Source organism: Folsomia candida, unplaced genomic scaffold, assembly GCF_002217175.1.
Source record: "Folsomia candida strain VU population unplaced genomic scaffold, ASM221717v1 Fcan01_Sc012, whole genome shotgun sequence".
NCBI classification, from domain to species: domain Eukaryota; kingdom Metazoa; phylum Arthropoda; class Collembola; order Entomobryomorpha; family Isotomidae; genus Folsomia; species Folsomia candida.
Window position 1 is genome coordinate 4,748,383 of NW_019091204.1, and position 25,428 is coordinate 4,773,810.

The 25,428-nt window shown below is 35.4% G+C and overlaps 2 protein-coding genes across 4 annotated transcripts; both read right to left on the bottom strand.

Annotated features, from left to right (window-relative positions):
• Positions 1-3,118: 3,118 nt before the first annotated feature.
• On the bottom strand, positions 3,119-5,689 carry LOC110855305 (charged multivesicular body protein 4b). 2 transcript variants are annotated; one of them, XM_022103729.2, is made up of 5 exons: positions 4,966-5,689; positions 4,674-4,886; positions 4,054-4,231; positions 3,716-3,990; positions 3,119-3,444 (listed from the first exon to the last, which is right to left on the bottom strand). In XM_022103729.2, exons 2-5 carry the CDS (start codon positions 4,843-4,845, stop codon positions 3,389-3,391), a joined length of 681 nt encoding a protein of 226 aa, XP_021959421.1. In that variant the 5' UTR covers positions 4,846-4,886; positions 4,966-5,689; the 3' UTR covers positions 3,119-3,388. The 2 variants fall into 2 exon arrangements, with proteins under 2 accessions (XP_021959421.1, XP_035711878.1); XM_035855985.1 differs by having other exon boundaries at positions 4,674-5,689.
• Positions 5,690-18,212: 12,523 nt separating this feature from the next.
• LOC110855399 (putative RNA-binding protein Luc7-like 2) lies at positions 18,213-21,809 on the bottom strand. 2 transcript variants are annotated; one of them, XM_022103827.2, is made up of 6 exons: positions 21,598-21,809; positions 21,419-21,513; positions 20,926-21,027; positions 19,923-20,366; positions 19,210-19,346; positions 18,213-18,541 (listed from the first exon to the last, which is right to left on the bottom strand). In XM_022103827.2, the coding sequence occupies exons 1-6, from the start codon at positions 21,656-21,658 to the stop codon at positions 18,367-18,369; spliced, it is 1,014 nt and encodes a 337-aa protein (XP_021959519.1). In that variant the 5' UTR covers positions 21,659-21,809; the 3' UTR covers positions 18,213-18,366. The 2 variants fall into 2 exon arrangements, with proteins under 2 accessions (XP_021959519.1, XP_035712042.1); XM_035856149.1 differs by having other exon boundaries at positions 21,381-21,513; positions 21,598-21,792.
• Positions 21,810-25,428: the final 3,619 nt, after the last annotated feature.

The window sequence follows — 25,428 nt, forward strand, 5'->3', positions numbered from 1 at the left end:
GACCCACAAAACTGATATTATTTGTAGCTGTAGGATGTTATGGTTTAGAAGTTTTGGTTCTGTACAAAATTGGGGACGATATCTTGCTGAAATTTGGGAAATGAAAGATTTAAATATTTATTTGAATTTGAAGATTTTTAATGTAACCATGCTCCCTTTTACTCTCTTTGCATAAAGCTTCGATATATTGCCCGTCCCGGATCTAAAGACCGGAGTTTTGCCTCGCGCCAATCATGTGCCCATTTAATTAACATTGGAGGCGGATTGAGACGATGGTTGGCGCGAGTCATTAGATAAGAGACGCACAATACAAGGGCATCAAATTTCATTTTGTTTTTGTTTTGTTTTTGTTTTTGAGTTTTGAAAAAAATATAAATTTCATATGATTATGAAAAGTTAGTTTATGATACAATAAAAGTATCAATGTGAAACAAAATCCGTGTCTGAAAAAATGTATTTTGAGAAAGACAAATGAATTAGCAATTCTAACCAAATCGTTAGATTTGTAATAACTAAGAAAATTTATTTAGGTATTTATATTGACTCTTTTAAGTAGCATCATTAGCTAAACGAAAACATAGTCCTCGTTGCATAGCAAACACATTTCTAGGGTTTTCAGATTGACAGAAAAGGTCTTCACAAAGTGTTTAACGCTACTTTACTGAGCTTATTTCCTATAATTTTCTCTTTTCCTTACGCACCTGACATCGCACCATACAATTTTTTGACCCCTTTAAACATCGCTGCAACATCGGAGCAGGAAACTTGCGAATTTCGGAAACTTAAGAGACGCCAAATGTAATAATGTGTCCAAATGAGGATCCAAATCACCGCGACAAAATTAACATGACCCGAACCAAGGACTTGTACAGCCAGCCGAACAATCAAGTAGGCCAGGTAAACCACCATATTCCATTTGGTGAGTGGCACAGTAATTCTTTTTTTGAAAGTAGACGACAATTTCAAGCACTTTTGCCTCTCCTCATTCGTATGGCGTTCCGTGAAATAAATCTGCAACGTTAACCAAAATTCGAAGGGTATTTAACGTCTTGTTTTCCTGCATTTTGAAATACTTCGGGCTTTCTGGCAATACAGATTACACACGTTTGGGTAGATATATGTACTCTTAATATTACTTTAGTTGGACGGCGGAGTTACTTTTTCTGTGAACTATCATAGTAGGTTTGTTCCTGACTGATAGTGTCCCGGAAAAACAAACCTTTAAAAGTATGTAGCTTATTCCGTGATAATTCCTTAGAGGTAAATGGGTAAAATCTAAAACTATACATACTACACTCTTAAAAATAATTTTACCCTTTGTAAAAGTACATGCAGTCTGAATTAAATATTAGTTAAATAAGCTACACTCTTAGGAAACTGGTATTAAATCATAAAGAATCATTACTGGATGGAGTACATACATACATATGTGATTCTACCGGCATCGGTAATATTGATCGTTACGGCGTAGGTAATGAAATGGTTACCACTCAGAATCATACAACTACATATAACCAACCCGGTAGGGAATTATTGCCAAATCAATACCACTACGGACTACATATGTGACTCTACCGGACGATTTACAGTATATGCTAAGCAAATCAAGAGTAACGTTAATTTCATAAAGAGTAAAGCTTTCTCAGGATTTTATATAGTTTGCTTGATAAAATTGGGGGTGCGTATTGTAAAAAAATTAACACTATCTTTAAGAGTGTATACAATTTACTTTGGATTGATTTCCAGACTTCATACATAAATAAATACTAGTGGCACGTACATACAGAACTGTATGTACGTAAGACTTTCTTACCACCCCACTGCTGTTGTCGTGTTACAATAAAGAATGAATGGGTACGTTTTTCAGAAATTGATGACTTTATAAATACATATTTGTGTAGAAATTACTAGGTGCCAAATTTCCTGGAAATGAACGAGAAAGCATTCGCCTACAATACTGTAGGATCTAATTCCTGGTGGGAATTAAGTTTTAAATGCCCAACAAAAACACATCGTTTGGCTCATGTCTATATTTACGTAGATGTGGCTCCGCGCATAAAAAAACGAAAGCTGACATTGAGGACGCAAACCATGTTCGACAAAATAATAATTTCCCCCCAATTAATTATAGCTCGGAGTATTTTAGGAATAATGATGTTGAGTATCACGAAAATCTACCAGACTATCGATATAACTCACAAATGTGTCGCTGAAGAATGTGAAGACTTATTTGACAACTACAATTCCAATTTAATTTAACTATTGCTTGCAGTGAAGCTTTTATTTCTATAAAATTGGCACAAATTAATAATTTTATGAGAAGACCCCCTGACTTGAGGTGCTTCTCCTTGTGAGTCTACTTCGGGACTTTTTGTGAAGTTAACAACAAAGCTAAAATGTGAACTAAAAACGCCTACCATTAATTCTGGTTAAAACTAGATTATTTGTAGTCGTGGCAGTTCCACGTCACCTTAACCTTCACAATAACCTTCATACAAAATATATCATATTCTTACATACGTATGAGCCGGTCACTTTACTCTATGAAAACTGTCTCTTACATAGAGTGCAATGCTCTCAATCTTCATATCACACAAAATCATGATAAAAATACATGCCTGCATATCATTACATTTAACAGATGATTATATGTGATCTCTAAGCGAGAATAAAGGCGTGAAAAGCTTCTGGAGTAAAGATTTACACATGAATTTGCATTATTCTTTAAAATTGTAATGTGATAGGTAGTGTACTGTGGCGAATTTGGAAAAGAATCTCGTTGTCCAAATAATACTTTGATGTGAGTTTTTCACTTCTACTTGGAAAATGCTTGTGTGTCAAGTCAAAAAAATAATAAGGCTAGGTTTCTAAGAAACCGTAAAAATATGAGAATTTGAAAAACTTGCTCTGAGCAAGTTGCTCATCACTGTCCAAATAATACTTTTATTAACTGTACGTATAGCAATGGGAAAACAACACATTTAATTACAAAAAATAAAAATTTAACCTTTTTCAACCTACACAGAAATTTTCTAGCGAGTTCCAAATTTTCTCAAAATCGAGCCAAAAAATGGCACTTATTGAATGAACCTTTTAAAAAAAATATTGAGGGTCAACGTTTAAATGTTCTGCAGGGTTTTGCAACATTACAAATAGATTTATTTACAATTTCCCTTTAAATATATGCATACATACATAAATAAACTTTATCCCTCTTCGAAATACATTGCGTGGACTAGATTGAGTTATCATAACTTTGGTAATGCAGCCTCGGAATGTTGCATAATTTTCCTCACTTTTTAACTAAATGCGATGTCATTCGTATCATATTTTCAGGGCAAGAATTAGGCCGAATTCGAGGTGTGATGATGTCATGACTTATTTAAAATTATGAGGCCCACTCTTTCAATTTTTTCACGTCTGCTTCTTCCTCGGCTCGCCGAGCTGCAAACAATTAATCAGTTATATTTTTAAAATTTGCCAATAATTTATTCAGATTTTAAACCACACATTCGTAAAAATAATTTTACTCTTTTGAAAACTAAACGCACTTTGAATATAATATTAAGTAAACTATAAAAAATCCAGTGTAACGTTAACTTGATGGAAAGTATGTAAAGTTCTCTTAGGATTTGATGCACTTTACTTGATTTATAATTCTGAATTCATTTAATTTTCAAAAGAGTTACATTATTTTACGAGTGAAAATAAATACCTGACGCCTCTCGGGTCATTTTCGAACTGGACGGAACATCTGGCAGCTTTAATTCGGGGTCTGGCAGGACTTTGTTGGACTTTATTTTCGCATTTTCCTGCAATTCTTGCGCTAAAAGTTCCTCCATCTCTAATTCTTCTAATTCCCGTTCTAACTCGGCTTCATCGACATCCTGCGAAAATGATGTCGGGTTCGAAATAGCGTTCGCGATCTCGGCCGCGACTTCGCCCTGTTCCGCGACATCGTCCAGCATATCGTGCACCTTGTCAGCGTCCCTGTGCAAAAAAAATCGTATTCATTTATGACACCAAAAATTTAAGAAATTTGTCTTCACTCACATATTCTGGTTCGCGCCTTTCATCGCTTTAGCCGCTTCGCTCATCGCCTTTAATACTGCCGTGTTCGTGTTCGCGCTTTCCAACGCGTCCCGCTGCATTTCGATGGTGGACAGGGTGCCGTCAATTTGTTGGAGCTGTTTTTCATAGCGTTTCTTCCTTTTCAAGGCTTGAAGTGCAGCTAAAGACAGAAATATTGTATACACTCTTTGAAATAATATTGCCCATTTCCTATGTAAAATCAAGCTCAATTCCAAATTAAGTAAACTACAAAAAAATCATAGTAAATTTTACTCTTTGTAAAGTTACGACTACTCTGGATTTCGTGTAGTGTACTCCATACACGATTTGGTTTTCATTAATATTTCAAAAAAGGAAAATAATTTTTAAGAGTGCAATTTCTTAAATTAAATCCATATGTAATTCCCCGATACGGTTTATTTGGACATTTGTAACCCTGGTAACGCTTGCATTAATTAAAACAAAATACTGCCACTTGTCAAACTTTGGAGATATTTCTGACCGGGTTACAAATTTTAATTTAAGTTTGTTAATTTTGCAAAGTTTAAAAATTTCCGAAAACTTTACCAAGGTATAATGTACAAATTATGTACCTCACTCACCTGGCTTATTCTTTTTCACATTTTTAACCACGACTTCTAACTCTTTTTCCACCCTTTGTTCCAAATATTCTTGCTTTTTTCGCAACATTTCTTCAATATCGCGAAGTTTTTGGATCCCTTCGGAAGCCGATGGCGTTGCTGGAGACTTTTTCGAAGTGAACATTTTCTTCATTTTGACAGTGTTATTGGATTCACTTTGTGTACATTAAATTTCTAAAATATTGTGTTTTCTATCAAAAACTGGTGCAAAATGACATAATTTACATACTCAGTTTATGAAAAAATTAGTAACCTTTTTCAACGTTCATTTCAACCTTTACAAATATTTTCAAATAAATACGCGATTTAAACACTTAAATTCACAACTTCACACAAGTTTCTCAGTTTAACATTTATAAAATTTAGAAACTTTAATATGTTTACAAAGAAATTCATGAATTGGAAAAATTTACTAACTTCAAATCCTTAATTTTCATTTCTGCCCTATTGAACTATATTTTTTACAGTTTAAACTTTATGTTTATGTTATGGGAACACTTGCTATGGGCAACTGCACATATGTATGTAAGGCCTGGAAATCAATGAGATCATCTCACAACCAATGCTCTGCTCACAACGAAGCACTCGACTTTACCCGAGTTAACGCAATAAGCAGGAAATCGTGGTTGTCATGACTCATAAACTGCAGGTATCTCGTACATGTTATGGATTGTATATCTGACGCGTGGTTAAAATGTTCACAAATCATGCCATTTATGTACATACATACTGCTTTTTAAGACATTTCATTTTGGCTTGTGCTCCATTTTGTGCATATCAATGCATACCTAAACCCATTCATTTTCATATCATTACGTGTATCGATTTATTCCCGATTCGTCTGCAAGATTACTCGCGTTAATGTTAAGGTGTACGAAGGGCGTATGAAAAAGATGTACATATGAATAAGAGGTATGAATAAGAGGTATGAAAACGTGTACTTTAAAAGTCTAGTTAGATGTACATACATACGCACTTTTTAAAATAATGTTAAATACTTTTGAAAAGTAAATTCACTCTAAATTTTATACAAATAAATGATGTGTACTAAATCCAGTGTAACGTTAACTCTGGTAAAGAATAAAGTTTACCTGGTATTTAGTATATTTAATTTCCTTAATATAGGATTTATGTAAACAGACACTACTTTTAAGAGGAGCATTATGTTTAAGAGTATAGGGTACTGCTAAATATCCAAAGGATCATCAAAATCTGAGGTTTGGAAATGCATACATAGGTAGTAAAGTTTTCTGATAATATTAACAATCTTATGACGCCAGCGATCTCGCTCGGAAACCACGATAATTATGCAACCTTAGATAAATAGAGGGTGTTCCGGAAGTAATGCAACTTTGGTAAAATGCATATATGCAAGGGTATCAATTTGCCCCAAATTCGAAATTGGGTGAATATTGTAGTCCACACATTTATCTAGTAGAATCCGAAAACCAGAAGTCGATATCTCTATCCGTTCCAAAATGAGGTCAAATACCACCAAGCAACTCGCAACCATCGTCTGCCACTACCTCGAAAAAGTGGTTACGCGCTCCAAGAAATTGAGCTGTGTTCACTTTAAAAAATAAGAAATTCCAAAAGTGACGATTTGTTGTGTTATACTAAGGTATGAGCTGCAAAAAACGACTAATCGCAAAAAATATCTGGTCGGTACATTCGTGTGGCAGCCCCGAAAGTAATAAACTTCGTGTAGATAGAAATTTGTTATGTCGGAGCGAAATTCGCTGAAGTACTTGAAGTTCTCACCGAACACCATACATTATTTGAAAGCTTAGAAGTTGGACATCAAATCCTAGAAGGTTCTAGAAGCTTATAAATATAGTCAAGAGTAAAATAAAAGTAGCAAGCAGGAGGGCAGAAAAAATCCTTGACCTGAAGTAATTAAAATTAACCAAAATTGATCGTCCTGTACAAGACGATTTACTGCTCAGATTATCAAAATGCTTTTATTTGCACATAGTACAACTCTCCCACCTTCAAGAAAACCATTTATGCAAAACTGGAAATTAAATATAAGCCAAAGTATCACGCTCCGCCTTAAAACGGATCAAATGCAATTAACATGGGAGAGGTGAACGTTCCCAAATTTGCCAAATACAAGACCTATTGAAAAATTTTAGTTCCTATCCTAGAAAAAATATTGTAATCGAAAAACTTCAGTCAAAAATTTGAACTTATTTCAACACATGTGGTCAAAAATCTCAAAAAAGGTGACCAAAAACAGTGGCGAAGCACTAATTGTGAGCGCCCAACAAAAACGTCTCCAAATTTGGCGGAAGGGGTGTACGGACCATTGGAAGCAAAACTTAATTAACTTTAACCTTTGTCCCATTCTGACCAAAATTTCGCTTTAAAAAATTCATTCGTTGAGTTTATATGTGCATTTGACCAAAGTTGCATTACTTCCGGAACACCCTCTATGATAATTAAACACGTTTTTCAGGATTTTCATAATTCCCACTTTAAACGAAATTATGACGGAATCCGTAATCTACAATTTCCATTTTTACCGTGTCATTTTCCTCGGGAAGGAAACAAACATTAATTCTCGTTTACGGATTCCATCATAATTTCGTTTAAACTGAGAATTATGAAAAATTCTGAAACACGTGTTTAATTATTTACCTAAGGCTACCAAGTTATCGTGTTTCATCTAAGTCGGAGCGAGACGGTTGGAGTCATCGCAAATCTGAATGGCTGTAATTCGCACGGGACTGATAATAATTAATGCATATCATTGATTAATTTCGCCAGCTAATTTATGTAGATTGGCTCGTACATGTCAAAAATTCCTTGTAAAGATTTCCACCTATAGCTTTATACTCAGTAACGATTCCTGGATACTGCTCATGCATATTACACAAGTATGCACTGTATGTAATAGAAATGTATAGTTCGACGAAAAATCGATGAAATAACTAAATCAACCCGATCTCAATCAAACACCAACCACACATTAATATTCTATGACAGCCTAATGGTCTAAAGTCAAAATATATATCTAACCAAACGCCACGTTCAAAATATACATAAATATCTAAACGTGTTAGATTGCATATGCTAAATATGTATAAGTTTGTTGGGTAAAGCTTATCGATTCCTGACTTCATGCATGTCCTTTCCAAGAAATTTAACGGAGAATGCAACACAGTAGCAATTTCACACCTCTAAAATGCACAACGTGTTTACTATACGAAGGGATGAAGAACATAGTTTCACAAAAGTTTGGAAACAAATATAATTTAAAATTATTCACATAGAAAATAAGCCGAAACTTAGTGTTTTTCTTAATGCACCCGTGTTTTCAAAATTTGAAAGAAACCGTAACAAACGCCCAAATCAGTCAAACACTATACACCGTATGCTAAACACTTTTCAAGTGTTTAAAAAATTCTAAAACATATTGCTAATAATTGCTAATAATTAATAGTTTGGTAATTATTGTGAAAGAATTACTTACTTGAGAAATTGTATTTCATACAAATTTTCGATGGTCATACATTTTAAAAATTTGTCCAGAATCTGTGACACAAAAGATTCCCGATTTCTACATTTATTGAAAATCTTTACATATATATAATTTGTAATCTTACAAAGTCATTTTATGTAAACATTTTTGAAATAGTGAATAATTTGAAAAGTTACCACATCTTCAAACATCGAGAGGTTTAATGGTTGAAAATTTATTTAAAAACTCCAGTAGTTTAAAATAAACAAAATTATTATTTTAGAAACAACCAAACAAAATGTTGCACGATCATATCAAAATTATGAAATGGAGCCTGACCGCATTGTCGTATTTGCACTGTTTTCCCATCGAATGGAACTTTTCGGCCGGACGTGTAACTCAGGTCAAGAAACGAAGAAAGTTAATTATCGCGAAAATAGTCGAAATCCTGCAACTCTGCAATTTTGCGTTGATGACTTTAATCATTTATAAGCAATACACGGCGGGACGTGTGATCACCCTTCTGCCAAATATTTTCATGTGGCTCGTTACCCTAACCTTTTACTTGTGGGGGATGGGGATTAATTTGGCCAAGAATGCGGGGGCACTGATAAACACAATAATTCAGTTCGAGGAATGGCTTCAAAACACGTTTCACGAGATGAACATTTTACCAGGCAAAAATTCTGAAAAGTCGACGATTAACAGGTATGATGGGATTACTTTCGCTCATAAAGCAGCCTAAATTCTGAGACAAAAATCTGATAGACTTGCATAGATCCTCCGTGCTGGTATTGATTTGGCATTAATCTATTACCGGATTGGTAATAAATTGTTCCTTAGTAGTAAATTAAAACAACATTACGGAACGATAATTCCTGTTAATATGTCCCAGTGCCCATAAAGTCGCATATATACATATGTACTCCGGGCGGTAAAAATATAATAGTATTATATTATTACCGACCGGAGATACATATGCACTCCGGTGAAGATATGTACGGTGTACATTTGTACTCCGGTAGAAAAGTGGTATTATAATAATACCACTTTTCTAAGAGTGGATTAAATCTGGAGTAAAGGAGTACTTATGTATGTATGTATGTATGTCCACTCCGGATTTTGCATAATTTTCGTAATGTAGAATTTAGAGTGCGTATACTTTTCCAAAAAGTAACATTATTTCAAATACTTTTTATCTTTTTGAAAAGTATACGCACTCTGAATACATATATGTAGATAATTTATTCGTGTTTATATGGGTTAAAATTGGAAAAATTGATGGACAGGTGATTAATCTAAATTGTCTGCGTGTACAACAAAATTTCCTCACAAATTGTTGTCGAAAATGTACCGTAATTATTTAAAATAATTTCTATAACATAAATTAGTCACTTTTTACTTTAAAATTCCAATCATAAAACTTTCCAAAACTTTAATTTTAACAGGAATCAGCGCAAGACTGTCGTCCATCGAATATTGACATTTGTGAATATGATGGCCCCCGTAATGGGGATAACCAGGATGAGACGCCTTAATGGAAATCTCTGCAATCCTGCCTACTTAGGATATTTGGTCGGATATTGTTCCTCCTCTCAGAAAAACCTCGTTCCGGTAGACGCTTTGGGATGGAATGTGGCCAAGTTTTGTGTCATGTTGGTTGACGGATATAACCTAACGACACAAGTTTGGAAATCTTATTTCCAGGTGTTTAACGTGACCATGCTCGCAACGGGATGCATGCTGGACTACACGGATGTACTGATACGGTAAGTTTATTTTACTCGTAACTTAAAAATCAGCTTAATAAATTAAGGACAAGGAAGTTAATGGTTTGATTAGCTTACTCATCCGGAGGCTAATTCTACTTGATTTTTGTTAAACTTATAAAGTTTTATTAAACTTTTAAGCTTTGAAACTTTAAACGCGCCCTTGGAAAATTTTAGGTTTTCTCGGAGATATCAAAATAGTGTAAGGTAAGATAAAGCGTATGCATCTAATTATTTATGTCAAGGAATTTATCAATAATTTTGACTTGGGATTTATTATAGAGAAACCTCCAGAATCTCTGAGTAGCAGCAGGACTTCCAAGTCTTTTATGCTAGGTTTATAATCGGGTCTTAACTACTTGTGTTACCTATCGTTTTCTTTCTTTGTTCTTATGTAGTCTAATATAATAAATGTATGTATGTATGTATGTATGTATGTATGATGATTTATTCCGAACTTTTTCGGGCGAAACGCCCATAAAGTTACATAAAAAGTAAAGTTTGCCTTATCAATATATTATTGATTACATCTATACTATTGGAGTCCTGGTCACCTAGAATTTTTGGCAAGTAAATATTGGATAACTAAATATAGATAATAACCTACAATACAGTCAAGGCAAGAGGGTAAGATTTAGCCGAAGAAGAGCTAAATTTAGCTCCGGCTTTATTTAGCCGATCCGGAGCTAAATTTAGCTCCGAAGGGTAAATTTTTGCTCCAAATCTTCCGCCAAATTTAAATTATTCAATCTATAACTATGAATTTAAAATAACCTTCACTTTTAAGTTTTTGTAACTACGGTGGGCCAGATCACACAAAGCTGGGCCATTGCTTATTTGTTAAGCGAGATATGCTTAATTCACCTAAATTGACGAAAGTAACCGTCGCTGCATAATAAAGGCGGTCGGTCTTTTCAAAGTCTGACCAAGCTAAATTTAGCCGAGGATCAGCTAAATTTAGCTCTTTTTCAGATCAAAATTGAGCTTGAGGAGCTAGATTTAGCTCTCGGAGCTAAATCCGAGAGGAAGTTATTTTCCGACTCCATGCCATCTGAACGAGCCACGAACACAGTTTTTCCACACTCAACGACCTCGACTTCAATGTTTCGCCTAAGATCTTTTATATTATTTTCTATATGTTTTATATCATTCATTCTGGTAGCATTGAATTTTTTCGGGTGGTGAGAATGTGCGGGGTGAAGTAAATTTGCTGCGAGATTAAACTGTTTCCTAAGATATGGGCTTTCATCCCAGTGGACACTACCGTATAATAACAAAACTACATCATACAAATAGTGTAGGAATTCAGGATACGTGTCAATCCAATCATGAAAAGGTTTTGGATCTCTTGGAAGGACTGAATAAAGGTTGAAGCAGTTGACATCCTTGTACGGATTATGTTTTTGGTTCAATACCTTATTCTGTAGCCACGAGACATACTACATTATTGGAGTCCATTTTTTGATGGTTTCATTGTTGTTAGGATCCATCAGCTCGTTTCCAATAGTAGCTTCATGCTGATAATTTAACATAGTAAGCATTTTGTCTGTTTCGTCTAGAGATAATTTATTACACATGAGGTCACTGAATGTCTTCGCTTCAACCGAGGAGAGGGGGGCATTAAGTTCAGATATCATTATTCCATTGTAACAATTTGTAACAATAACAGCAATTAGGCACCAAAAACCAGAAGTTAAACGGAAATGTATTCTTTGCTCAACTAGTTTAGGAACATGAGTCGTTTCTTTAAACATGGTAGCCAATATGAAAAGCCAAGAACAAAAGGAGACTTTTCTAAAATACTTGTAAATTCGTGTTAAAGAAATAAGAAGAACCACAGTAATTAGCAGTGCTAACCACAGTTGAGGTTGAAATGGAGCGATGTAAATTTTAAATGCATGGTAGCGCTCCCTGTAGCAGGTGAAATATTTAAACCCAGTAGTCTTCGTTATAACTGGAATAAACGGCTTTATACTGTGTATATACGCATATTTATTGGCGTAAATAAAATCCTCCTCCTCGAGGTTGTAAATGAAATTTAATTGGGGTGCCATTTGTACGAAATTTATTTCAAAAGAGTGATGTACTGTAATATTCAGTTTCGATAACACGGAGCCTGTCCACTGACCCATCGTGTAGTTTTCATTGCGTTCGAACGGATTTTTTGCTATTTGTGATGGATATATGGTGGAGGAATATTGGCTAACTTCGGTGGCCGGCTCCATAAACAACCAGAATTTTGGCGTCCATGTAGAAGTTATATCTAACCTTTTATCCCAATCAAAAATTCGGACGCAGCTAGACCAACAAAATATCACAGGATATGTATCTGGTACTCCACATACCTCGAGCATACGGTTGTCGTCCGAAAGATATGATATTACAAGCGTGTAAGTGTTGTACATTTGTGGTAACATGAATGGCTTTACAAAGCGACTCAATTCTTTTTTCCGTTGGTTTGCGATAAGAACAACAAGCATGATGTCACCATATAGGTAATACCTTCTCTTCCTACGTAGCAAACGGTGCGATTCTAATTCAATTGAACCAGACAAGTGAAACATATGATAGTTTATCGTAATATTAATCAATAATTCTAATTCTAAAGGCATTACTGAATCGTTTATACGATTGGGTTCATTCAGTAGTTTTAGCAGGAAAAAACTCAGTTTGTACTGTTGGGTACGAAACCTTAATACATTAATACCCACCGCAGATTGATTGTCGAGTTTAGCTTTTGAATATGACGACATGAAAATTACTTTAGCTGGAGTATTGTAATTTCCAAAATCGGATCCATCATGAAGAATTTGCAGATCGCACATTGTTATATTTTCCAACAGGTATGCTAACTGGTGCTGGGGACCAATGAAATTCGTCTCCAATTTTACTAATGCTATCCGCATTGTGAGAAATATTATGCTAGTAAGCATTTTTAAGGGTTTAGGGATTGTGCTTTTGTGTAAAAAAGGATGATGTTTGTATTCCTCGAAACTCACTCGGAATGATTTAGTTGGCACCTAGGACAAGTGTATATTTAATACGTTTCAACTTTTACCTGAAGACGGAAGGTATGATATGAAAGGATTCCCCGACAAGAAGTAAAAAACAATTACTTAAGAGGGAATGTTTAATTAATCATTAGCAAATACTACTCTTAACCATAATTAATACTTTTTTGCCAAATACATACTTTCATTATAATAAAGTACTTCGTTGCTCATAATGATTACTGAGGGAAAGTGACCGATATGTTCCATACCTTTTCGCGTCGATTTCATTAAAATTAATTAGAAAAATTACAAATGGAATTGTGGGTGCACGGATCAATATAGCATAGCATTTTTTGAATTATGTTCAACCACACCCCCTATAAAAATATAGGAAGAAAATTGGAAAAATGAAACAGTCAATGTACATCATGTAGAAGAAGAGTTAGACCTATACTTGCGTTTGACATTTAACTTCCCCCTTGAATACGAACATTTTAATGCATCAAGAGTTTCAAAATTCGAAAATTGGCAACACATAAATCATTAAAAAACGCATGGTACCAGCCATTTACTTCGGACAACCTGATGCCAGATTTTTCTCCTTGGGAAGAGCTACATTTTAAGCTTTTATTGCCCGAAGGGAAACGCTGGTACCTTGAGTAATTTGGGGTCAAAGTTTCTGAGGGAGTGGCTTATACGGGTAACAAACGAGGGCTAATGGTATACCAACATTTAAGTTTTTTTATTTTGATAAGCCAACATTTAAGTAACCCAGTATAGTTAATTAAATGAGACACATGATTGAGTGAGCGTTACAAAGTGCGACGGAAACGGCACTGACGCGAGAATCCGCGCTATGGTGGTGGATACCCACCAGGACCCGAGTTTAACACTTTTTCTTGCGAAATATGGAAAATGCTTTTGTGGAACGCTTGGTCTGGTTTAGCTCTACTAGATTTTGCCATTAGTAATAATACCTTCTAAAACCACTAAAAAATATTAAACATTAAAACACTTTAACCACGCTTCGATTTTTAGTCAATTCCTAATGTCTCAGAATGTTTTTGGCCCACCTATCCGGCATTTCTCTTCACTTAATAGGAATCTATTCATTTAGCCTCCAGTGAAGGTTAAGAAAGTTTTAATTAATGGTGGTTGCAATAGATAAGCCTATGAACATATTGATTTATTATCCTTCTTTTTGACGAAATGGAAGAACCAAAGTTTTCTCTGTAATTGTTTCAAGGCATCAAATAACTGACTTGATTGCCTGTCCCTGGATAAGTAATGCAACAATGTGAGGGTGACATTTTCCTAATCTTTTCCTTAGTGTCGTACGGATAAGGTTAGTTTTCTATATGGTGATGGTCAGCCGTCGCTTTGTCCACATGTGCCTCAGCATAAAATAACCCGTTGAAATTACTATTAAATACTGAAGAAATGTAATTTTATGCATGATTATAGGTATGTATGTATGTACGTACTTATAAACATATGTATCTTACTTAATTACACATGCTTAATTTGGTTAATTTGAAGGGGTTAATTTTGATATTCTCGTTCGATTCGAATTTGATCAATTGATTCGATTGATGAATTATATTGATACACGCGTCGGGGTATGCTACCCCGGGTTTTTGGGGTATTAGGGCATTGCGGGTTTTGGTGGGTTTTGAGGTAGCAAATTTTAGCAATACCCACGGGTAGTCGGGGTTTTTAAATTTTACAAAATATGATAACAGGGCATTACTATCATAGTCAGCAAATTTGTTGAACTTGTTAGAATGAATAAACAAAAATTACCTATACCAAGGCCCACTGGGGTCTTGCGTACTGAGGGAGCAGCCATGCTTCTGCTTAACGACACCATCCCCCCGAATGATAAAATTTCTGTCGGCGGAATCCATCATCGTGAATTTCGGGAAGCCAAAGGTCAGTCCCTTCACCACCCGCCATTTGTGGTCAAGAACCTCTACCCGGGTGAATAGATGGTCAAAACGGTCTGTTTTTAAATGTTCTCCGGACCGGATTGTACCCCCCACCGAGCCCCACAGCGATATTGTGGCGTATTGACCGGAGCCATTGTAAATGTGCGAGCTAGGCCCGCTCCCCATTCTATGCTAATTGGTGGCGCTGTCCTATATATTTCTGGTGGACTCTAAGTCAAAATAATTTCGAGTTGTAAATGGTTCCAAGGTTGTGGAAAGACTGGCCTCGTTCAGGTTATAAAATTAGACAAAATGGTGTGATAAGATTAAGCATGTGCTTGTGCCTGTTGAATTGGTACACTCTTAAAAATAATGTTATCCTTTTGAAGAGTACATTCACTCCGAATTCTTGATTAGAGACTTGGCACAGGTTTGACTTATGACTTCCAATGTATGTATGTACCCAAGTAACCTCAATGCGAATTTACTGCGAATCCCAGTGCAAGTTTATGCAATTTTTGTGCATAAAAACATGTAATCATTAATTTGTACAAGATTTGTGCAAAATTTATATGAATTTGTGTGATGTTAATAAATTACCACACGAAATCCACTAAACTATCACAAATTAATAAGTACCAAATTATTACGAAGGAACTAGTGAAAATTTAGTGCGTATTTGTTGGCACTAAATTCTCACGAGATTGTTTGCACTAAATTCATGCATAATTCGTACCCAGGAAATTGTACAAATCCAAATGCAGTAAACAGGTACAAAGATCTTCACATAAAATTTGTATAGATTATTCTGCAATATTTTAGTACTAATTCTCATGAATTCTTGACAATTCAAGAATTCAATTCAATTCAAATCAATTCTACCAGGAATTCTCATTTCTCTATTTTCCGTTAAATAAACCAAACACGAGTCAGTCACTCTTTTGGCCATGTGGCAATATCAACTCAAGAACTTCTTCTCTATTTTTAATTTCCAATTTTAATAAAGTTTCTTAGATAGATACGATCGATCCTGTGTCGGACAATTTGAAAAACCTTCGTAATATTCAAGTTTGAGATTGACCAAGGGGTGGAGGTTGTTCCATCTACGTGGATTTCCAAGGATAAAACTGTGCAAGTTTCCTACTCCTATCCCCAAGGGTTTTTCCTGTTTTAAAAGTGACCCCTGCGTTCTCCCCGGAAAAGATTGGACGAGTTATGGCATATTGTGTATATGTCGAACCATAGGTATTGTTTTTTCTTAGCTAATTTTATGTACATACATATGCAGTTTACTTATACGAAGGTATTTACTAGATTCGGAAGAGAAGGCCATCAAGAAATTGAAAAAGTACACAAAAAATAAATCTATCGACTCTAGTGACAAATATAAATCCAGGCCCAAAATTATCAGAAGAAGAGACTGGGGTGAATACTTTAGAAGCACTTATCTATACTGCGAAGGTAAGCAAAGTCGGATAATTAATTATTGTAAAAATAAAGTATGTAGATGAATTTGCAATAAATAAACAATTGAAATTTAACTAATACAATATGTGTAAATGAATGTGTATTAATTTCATATGTACCATTAGCACACAATTAGCACTAAATTCGCACTAAATTCGTACTAAATTCGGCGAAATCTAATTCATCTAAATTCGGCGAAACATCTAAATCGGTCGCGACAAAAAATTCGACATTTTAAACTTTGGCGTCGTCGTCGTCTGCACGGTCATCGGATTAGAACGGGTACTTAGGGATCGTTCATGCATTACGTTATCAATAAAACTACATTTAAAAAACAGCATTCTTCGGTGAGGGTGCGACTAAAAACTTTTAAACAAGAGCATTGAACAAATTTTAAAATTTAATATTACCAACTTTTGCCTCACCGTGGGCATTTATTTAATGCAGAATTTAATGCAGAATCATTTTGGACCCACGGTGAGGTAAAAGGTTGGTAATAATAAATTTTAAAATTTGTTCAATGCTCTTGTTTAAAAGTTTTTAGTCGCACCCTCACCGAAGAATGCTGTTTTTTAAATGTAGTTTTATTTTCTGGTTTTTAGGTTGGAATATTTTTGTTGGTTACCAATAGCAATAAGATAGGTAAGGTGCAATTATCATATGCGATTAAGCAGCTTAAACGGCTGCAGATACCTCCATCAAAAGTTTCTCATTTTTCAACCGATTTCGCTCGAACGTATCTTGAATGGTGCGTAATCAGTGCCCGCACAATAAAATCAATATCCGACATGATCATTGTATGGTAAAATTGAATTTCTGGTTCATTTTAAAGTTTCAAAGGTCCTAAAATTCTTGCAATACTACAGTTTTGCAAAAAGAAAATTGAAAAGACACTAGATTTTGTGATTGTCTGATTTTTTTGTTTAAACAATTTTTCACTAAATTCAACCGTTCGAGCTGTGGCCGTGGCGGAAGTTTTAGGACCCTGTCTTGAAAGCATACCTTGGCTTCGCCGTTACCATGCGCTTTTGTGTCATGAGGGTAGCCCTTGGTTACTTCCTCACCTCAGAAAAAAGCACCGATTTCTATGCCACCCATCAACTTATTTGCCCTATTTATGTTAAGCTTAACACGAATATGTAAGATAAGTAGAGTACCCAAAACCATCCAATAACCTTTTTGATGACGTAATATCCGTATATGGACGTTTCCTTATCAAGTCTGTATGCTAAATTAAATCCATACTTTATCAATTCCAGGTTACTCTGGGTATTGTATAGTATACTGAACACAGAATTCAGAGTGAATTTACTGTTCAATAGGGTAGCATTATTTTTAAGCGTGTATAAGTTAATTCTCTTGTCAAGAGCGAGGTAAAGATAACTCAAATATGTGATGATAAACGTTACAAAAAACAAATTTCATAATGCTTTACTGGGCACGAGGCAGAGTGAAGGTTATCCTTGTACTGAATATGTATGAATGCTGAGCCGGACCGACATGATGGATTGCTACGTATCTAATCCTAATTATTACGCAAGGTAGACTGGAATTTATTTAAGTAATTTATATGCCTAGTTATGTACATATGTACATAAATTGACAATAATTTTGTGTGTAATTCTTACCGGCGGAGGTACTACGCAATTCTATGTATCACTTTGGTAACAATTTATCACTGGAGGTGATAAATGTCAATTATCCAGTAATAAATATGTATGTATGTATGTATGTATGTATGTACAACGAATAATTAAATAAGTAAATAAATGGCTTACTCCAGAAAAAAATAAAAAAACGTGTCAAAATATTTCAAACCAGAAATTTACCCATCCTCAATATTTTATTTGTACTAAATAAAAATGTCAATTTTTCAGTCTATAAATCTTTTTTGTACATATTAAATATGTAAAATCTCTTAATTACAATAAATAATAATTAATGTCTAAATACATACATATATTGCTTATCTGTAATTAAGATTATGTCATTTTTTAAATCGTGGAAATGATTAGTCCGAAATTTACTCGTTTTTTAGTGTCGTCGTCTGGTCACCTTGTCCCGGTCACCGCGTTCCCTCGATCGTGGCCTCGTGTCGTTCCGATGTCCACTTCGAGATCGCGATCTAAACTGACTATGGTCATGTCGACGACGGGAACGGTCACGCTCCTCGTCACGTCTTGCCCTCCGCTGCTCCTCACGTTTTGCCCTGATTCAAAGAAATACAAGAATTTATTTACTTAAAAAAACCTTCGGAAATTTATGTATATTTACTGAGGAAAATTCACGCTTTGTAAAATCGAGAAGTTTTGTAGCATAATTTGACCACAAAATATAAATTGTAACTGGAGAAAGCTAGCAAAAATTAGGACGCTTATTTTTCTTGGGAAATATTTGTAAAAGTTTGCAAATTTACCACGTTTGCATGGCTTAAATACGTGAATTGCCTCGATATGAATTGGGTTTTTGAAGGGTTTTCACGACCTTCATAACTGTGGATTCGTAAAGAAATAATTGTAAATTTATGTCATTTACGAATCGTTGAGGTTAAAAAAAGACCCTTGATAAAAAATATTTCATAATTACTTAAAAATATTCCTTGCATATGTGAATATGGCGTTCGAAATATCATGATTTTGTTATTTTTACTTAAATTTTGTTCTTACTAAAGGAGTAAACCCATTATCTAAGTATTTACGAAGTTTCTGAAATTTTCGTAGATGCTAAAAATTTATGCTATTTATTTACGAAAGTTACGAAGGTGACGCGAAAACCCGGATTATTTTAGTCTATAAAATATTTTGAAAAGTGGACATAAAAAACGAAAAATGATTTTACAAAGGTAATCCCCAATTCAAAATTTTTTACAAGTTTTACCTCCTCGACATTGGCGGATTCCATCTTTGCATCCTCCATCGTTCCTCTTCGCGTCTCTCTTGCTCGCGAAGCCGCCTTATCTTGTCGTCAAGGCGAATCTGCTCCCTCCGAACTTTACGACGCTGGGCGTCAACTCTCTAAAAAATTGATATATTTACATATTGATGCAATTCACGAAGGCCTTCTTGGTAACGTTGTAAAATTCGCAAATTCCGTAAACTTATAAACTTTTACACTTGACATAAGATTCATAATATAATTTTACACATAAATATTCCTGAGGAAAACTATATCGTAAATTTTCCTAATCTTGCTCAGATTAACGGTGTCTCTTTAGTTAGTAAATTAATTTTCAAAACTTAACGGATTTTACAAAGTTACCAAGCGCTTCGTGAACTGCTTAAATACCCATTTTTATGTACATATTTATCTAGTTATACATTTCATTATTTATGACTTGTTCAAAATTAATACACGAAGCCCAAGTTTTCTATTTTTTTCTAAATACCGTCCAATATAAATTTCCAATCTATTCTTGTGTTAATCTCAGGAGAATCATCACGACTCTTCAAAACTTTGTTCAGTCTCAGGAATCTGAATCTTAAAAAAAATCGAAATTTCCACAACAGACAACCGTTTTCTACCCAGAATCGTCTATTAATCCTGAACAAACCATATGTAAATAATTCATAAATTTATTTTTTTAAACTCACCTCCAATTCTTTCAAAGTTTCTCGTATCTTGATAAATCCCTGGTGCAACTTCCCTTCCAGATGGTCCCTTTTTCTCTGTTCCGTATCGTGGATTCCCACGTAAACCGAGCACACTTCACAAACTCGAAAATTTTCATTAAAATTCTTTCTTTGACTTGACATTCCCGCCGTCGCGACGGTCGCAGTGGCGGCGAAATAGACGCGTTCCGCTTCTCCCTTTTCTTTCAGCATGGCGTCAATTCCTCCGACGACTTTCATCCCCTCGGCGACGAAACCGGTGGCGCCGAGTTGTTCCGCTTTCTTCAAGGCGGCGTCAATCTTTTCGCCCAGCTCGGAAACCTTGGCGCCCAACGTGGTCACGTCGTCATTCGCTTTGAGACGTTCCCGAGCCTCGGCCACTCTTCGGTCTGCTTTCGCCACGAAGGGGGCAAGTTGTTTGATCACCTAAGGAAAAATTTAGTTTAGAAAAAATGGTTGTAAAAAAAATTTGACCAATTTCGAAAAGTAAATGCAAATTCTAAAATTCTACAGTAATTCGAATACTTATCGCCAGTGGCCGCGCAAGTATGGGGACAATATTCCCATAGTAGTTCGATGTCCGCATCATTTCCCCATGCTATACAAACCCTCTGCTATCCTTCAACAGTTAATGTCCCGACGGCTTCACCACTGTTCATTACTCAAATCGTAAAAATCGGCTCATTTCTAATCATTTCTCTCCTCTGGGAATGTATTTTAAAATTCTTGACGGCAGAGAAGGTTGTTCCCACTTTTTTAAAAAATCTATACTCTAAATTTTGACACTTTTTGAAGGAGATTTCAAGTTGAAGTAACCCTCAGAAAAATTGGAACTCGTCCAACCTGGCTTAAAAAACGCACCATATTCTAATTAATATCAACCAACTCACTGTTCAAAAAATTGTCCAGAATTTTAGATTAGATTCCCACACCCCAGCCAAAATGATGATTAAAAATGTGTCAAAAATGTAATTTTTCTATTTACCTCAAGATCATAACAGTAACGTTTTCCACTTGCCACGGTAAGTTCATAGTCCGCCTTCAACCCGACATTATGCACTCGGGTGCATTTTTCGAGCATAATCCGCTGCAAAAATGTAAGAAACAATTTCAAATTTTAACAAGTATCTAATTATTTCCTGCTAAATAAATCAGTTTATATATGTCGATCCAATTCACGCAGGCCTTGGTAATCTTGCAAACTCCGTAAACTTGCAAACTTTTACAAACTTTCGAAGTATAATTAGCCCACCAATTGTTCATAAACTTGCTCCGACCACCTTGTTGTTTTCGCAACAATTTGCAAAATTGGTTTGCAAAATGCACGGATTTTACGAGTTACCAATTGAACTGCGTTACTATTTCGTAGTGATAATAAACTCATTTCATGACCCATACATTTAATGAATAATTAATTAATTATTTAATTAACTGACTTACTGACTGACTTCGCCCAAAAAGTAACAAGTTGGACTCACCGTGGAGGCTAAAACATCGTGGGGGCAACATCCCAGTAAGAAACTCTTACAGACTTGGGGTTCATAGAATTTCACTGGAAATTTGTCCTCTTCCCCTGTAATATTATAATTAATAAAAAAGTTAGTTAATTAGTTAATTAAATAGTTTTAAAATCTTGTTTTATTTTACACATTTTTACCATTCCGACTTGTCCCCATCAACTCGTCCAACATGATCTTAATTTGATCGCGGGCAGACATTCTGTGTCATAGTCAAGTTTATGATAACTTGGCTTTAAATTTCAATCAGAAATTTAATTATTTTAGAAAAAATAACAATAAAATTTCGAACAGCAGTAAACAAATGTTGGGAACGCAGAAAAATGGGGAACATATGCTAGCCGCCAGTTTGCGGGGCAGTCAGTCAACCGGGATACAGTGTGGTGCATAGTTTTTGGGACACTCCGGACACCATTTTATTTAACGTTCTAATGCATGCGGGTTTTGATTTTGAATTCTTGTGTCTCAACTTCCCCTTCTTTCATGTATTTAAATGACGATTTTGAAACTTGTTCATCTCTGCGCGTTGTTTTTAAAAAATTAAGATTTTATTGTTTCCACATTTAAATCGACAATTTTTATGTTGGGAAAGCTAGGTTAGAATTTTGATTAACCTGGTTCATCTAACCTAAGGAACTTTACAAACATACAAATTATCAATTTATTATGCAATAAAATCTTCATTTCATACAAAAAATCTATAAACTTATGGACACGCCCTTAAAATGTACTTATGAAGATATGGCAATTTATGAACCAAATATTTACATAATTGTATGTACTCGGGGGAAATTTAGCTGTTGCATCGCATGGTGTCCTGGTCTCGTTAAATTATTTATTTTTCGTTCTCAACAATCCAAGTCTTAATAAATTATGCACTACGTTTTGCCTAAATACATAACTTGATCATCAGCATTATTCAATTTGAGGCTCAAGTCGACCGAAATCTATCTACGGTCAAGATTGAGTCCAAGTACCGTTAATAATTCATAATATACAGATAAACTCTTAGAAATCCAGTGTCGAACCAATACCAAAGGGTACTGATAAGTAATACAGTCCAGTAATAGCTCAGCATTAATGTTTTACCATATCGCCAGGAAATTATTATGCACCGGCATACTTTTACTTAATACCAGGCGATATCAATACTCTTAGAAAACTGGTATTAAATGATTACCGACCGGAGTACATATGTGACTCTACATGTTGGTAAATATACTAAGCTGCAGCCCACCGCGACCGCCTCTATCGCTTCCCTAACTTTTATGTCTTCGGCACTGTTATTAATGGGAATTACCGTTCAATAATGTTTAAAAATTTACCACTTAAGAACAATTTACTACCAATCCGGTATGAATCTAGGGTATGAATCTAGGGTATGAATCCGGTACTACTAATCCGGTATTATTGCGAAATCAATACCGGTACGGTGTATTAATGGGACTCTACCAGATTTTTAACAGTGTACGGTACCGAGAAATCAATACTAGATTTTCCAGTCGAAAGGGAAAATCTACATCTACATAGGTGCATAAGTAGCGAGGACTTAAAAACATGTAGGGCGTGTCCACCATCTGAACAATCCTGAAGCTGAATTATCTATGTACATGTCCCACAAATAATGTTGTGTATGTACCGTCTAGAATATGACAGACAGTCATATTTCATAATGAAAAGTGCATAATTAATTCAGTTACATAAATCTGTCAAGTCAGCTTAGGTAAGTTCCAAAATGTGTCAATACTCAGAAATGTCAGTGGTCGCGGAGGCGTGAGGACAGACTTGGACAATGTTCCCACGGTTTGTCCCCACCATCTGTCCATATTACACATATAAACCTTTCCTTCCCCAATCCTATAACGTTAATGTCCCCACGGCTTCCGCGGCCATGGGCATTACTTACTTAATCTACAATTTAAAGTACATTTTCCATTCAGGACGGTAAAATTCTTTCAGACATGCACAATAGTTTCTCCCTTCGAAAATTCGCACATTTCCGTGGCCTTTGAAACTGTTGAAATCATAAACACCTTGAGACAAAGTGCGAAAGCAACTCCAAACAAATTCATGTAGAGTGTCGCAATACATTTTCGCCTATGAAGCACCGTGATCAAATTTACATAAAAAAATATAAAATTTATATTCTCTTTGGAATCAAAGTTACAAAAGTGCTACGCTTTATTTTACGGGAAACTATTTAAATATTCGAGAACGCAAGACTTCCCATTTTGTTTAGTATTTGGCTACATAGATCCACTCCGCTAAGTCAGTGACATACAATGAGTAAGAAATTTAATTAAGGAACCAATGCTTATGTACACTCTTAAAAATGCTAGCCTTTTGAACAGTAAACGTACTTTCGAGTCTATGTCGAGTAAACGATACTAAATCCAGAGCAAACAGGATAACTTTGCTCTGGATTTGGTACTTATGTACAGTGGCGGAAGACGGAAGCTGGGGGACATATGGGGACATTAGCATTGTGAGATAGGAAGAGGAGGGGCTTATGAACAGCAAGATAGGATTTTCCTGATAGATTTTCCTTCCACCACTGCAGTTATATATGTACATTCCAATATGTAATTAGAGTTCCAAGGTAAAGACGTCACGACTAATTGGTTTGGTACATGATTTATTTCCGATTGGTGACAAAACCTCTCCGTAATTATCACCCGCCAATAGAGCTCAGCGGGTAACGAATTTTCTCGAATTATTCATAGTACTGTATTTAGAATCGAGAGTACATCCACTTTTCAAAAAGGTAACATTATTTTTAAGAGTGCATATTAATAAATCATCATATTCTTTACACAGTTAATCTCGACTTTCTATTTATAATGAAGGCTTTGATTGATCAACTCGACTAAAGTATGTACGTCATGAGGAATGAGTCGCAATAATAAATATCTTTGCTGATCACACCCACCCTAGTTTTTCAGCAGTACATTTGCTAAAACCTGAACCTTGACAATGTATCAAACCACATTTCTCCCCATTCTCAAACTCCACCAAAAAATCTGTCAAACTTTGAAATGTTTCCCGTTCGAGTTCGACATAAGGACGGAACGCTTGAAAAAAACGGGGTCGATCCGACACCGTAAAATGTTCCAGTTTCAGTGCATCGTTTCCGCTCTGTTCTTACCGGCCATGCTGATCAACCTGTTCTTTGGACGCTTCACAACAGCTGAACGGTATCAGGGAGTCGCATTCTTTTTCATGTACCTTTTGGCAGGAGCAATTCGATGGAATTTCAAGGTGGACAATGTCGCTATTCAAGTGATAAACGGGTTCTTGGACTTCGAGGATGATTGTAAGACTTTAGAAATTTAGTACACGTTTAAAACAAGACACGTTTTTAACAGTTTTCTTGAGATGTTAAAAGCTTAGTAATCGAGATCGTGTAACGTAAAATTTTCGAATTCCCCTAGAATTGAGATCCGATCGGATTATTCCCGAATCCTATAAATGGATCCGATCCGAAGGATAGGGTATTGTCGGATGAAATCTGTATTATAGTATATTATCGGATTGGAAAAATCCCATCGGATCTACAAATACTATAATTGTCTCCTTTATTTCAAGCTATTTATAAACTATCAATTTAAGCAAAATATCTAAAATTTCTAAATGATCCTTAAAATTATTCAGTAATTCAGCGACAATCCAAACCTACAACTTTGACCAAGATAATGTCGAAATTCATTTGGCTGGTGGAACTCTCCTGCCCAATGGTTGCCCTCCTCCAACTCGCCTTGCTACTCTACATCCCCTGCATGCCGCCCTTCATCTTGTCAATGTCGCCAAATTGCAAATCCGCCTCGGCAGGAATATTTGACTTGGGAATTCATATTTTTGAATCGTGGACACTTCTTCACACCGTCTACTCAGCCGCGTCTTTACTACTGCACATATTTTTCGCAGGAATAGTGTGTCTGCTAACGTATCTCGAAATCCTTGAAAGGTACATA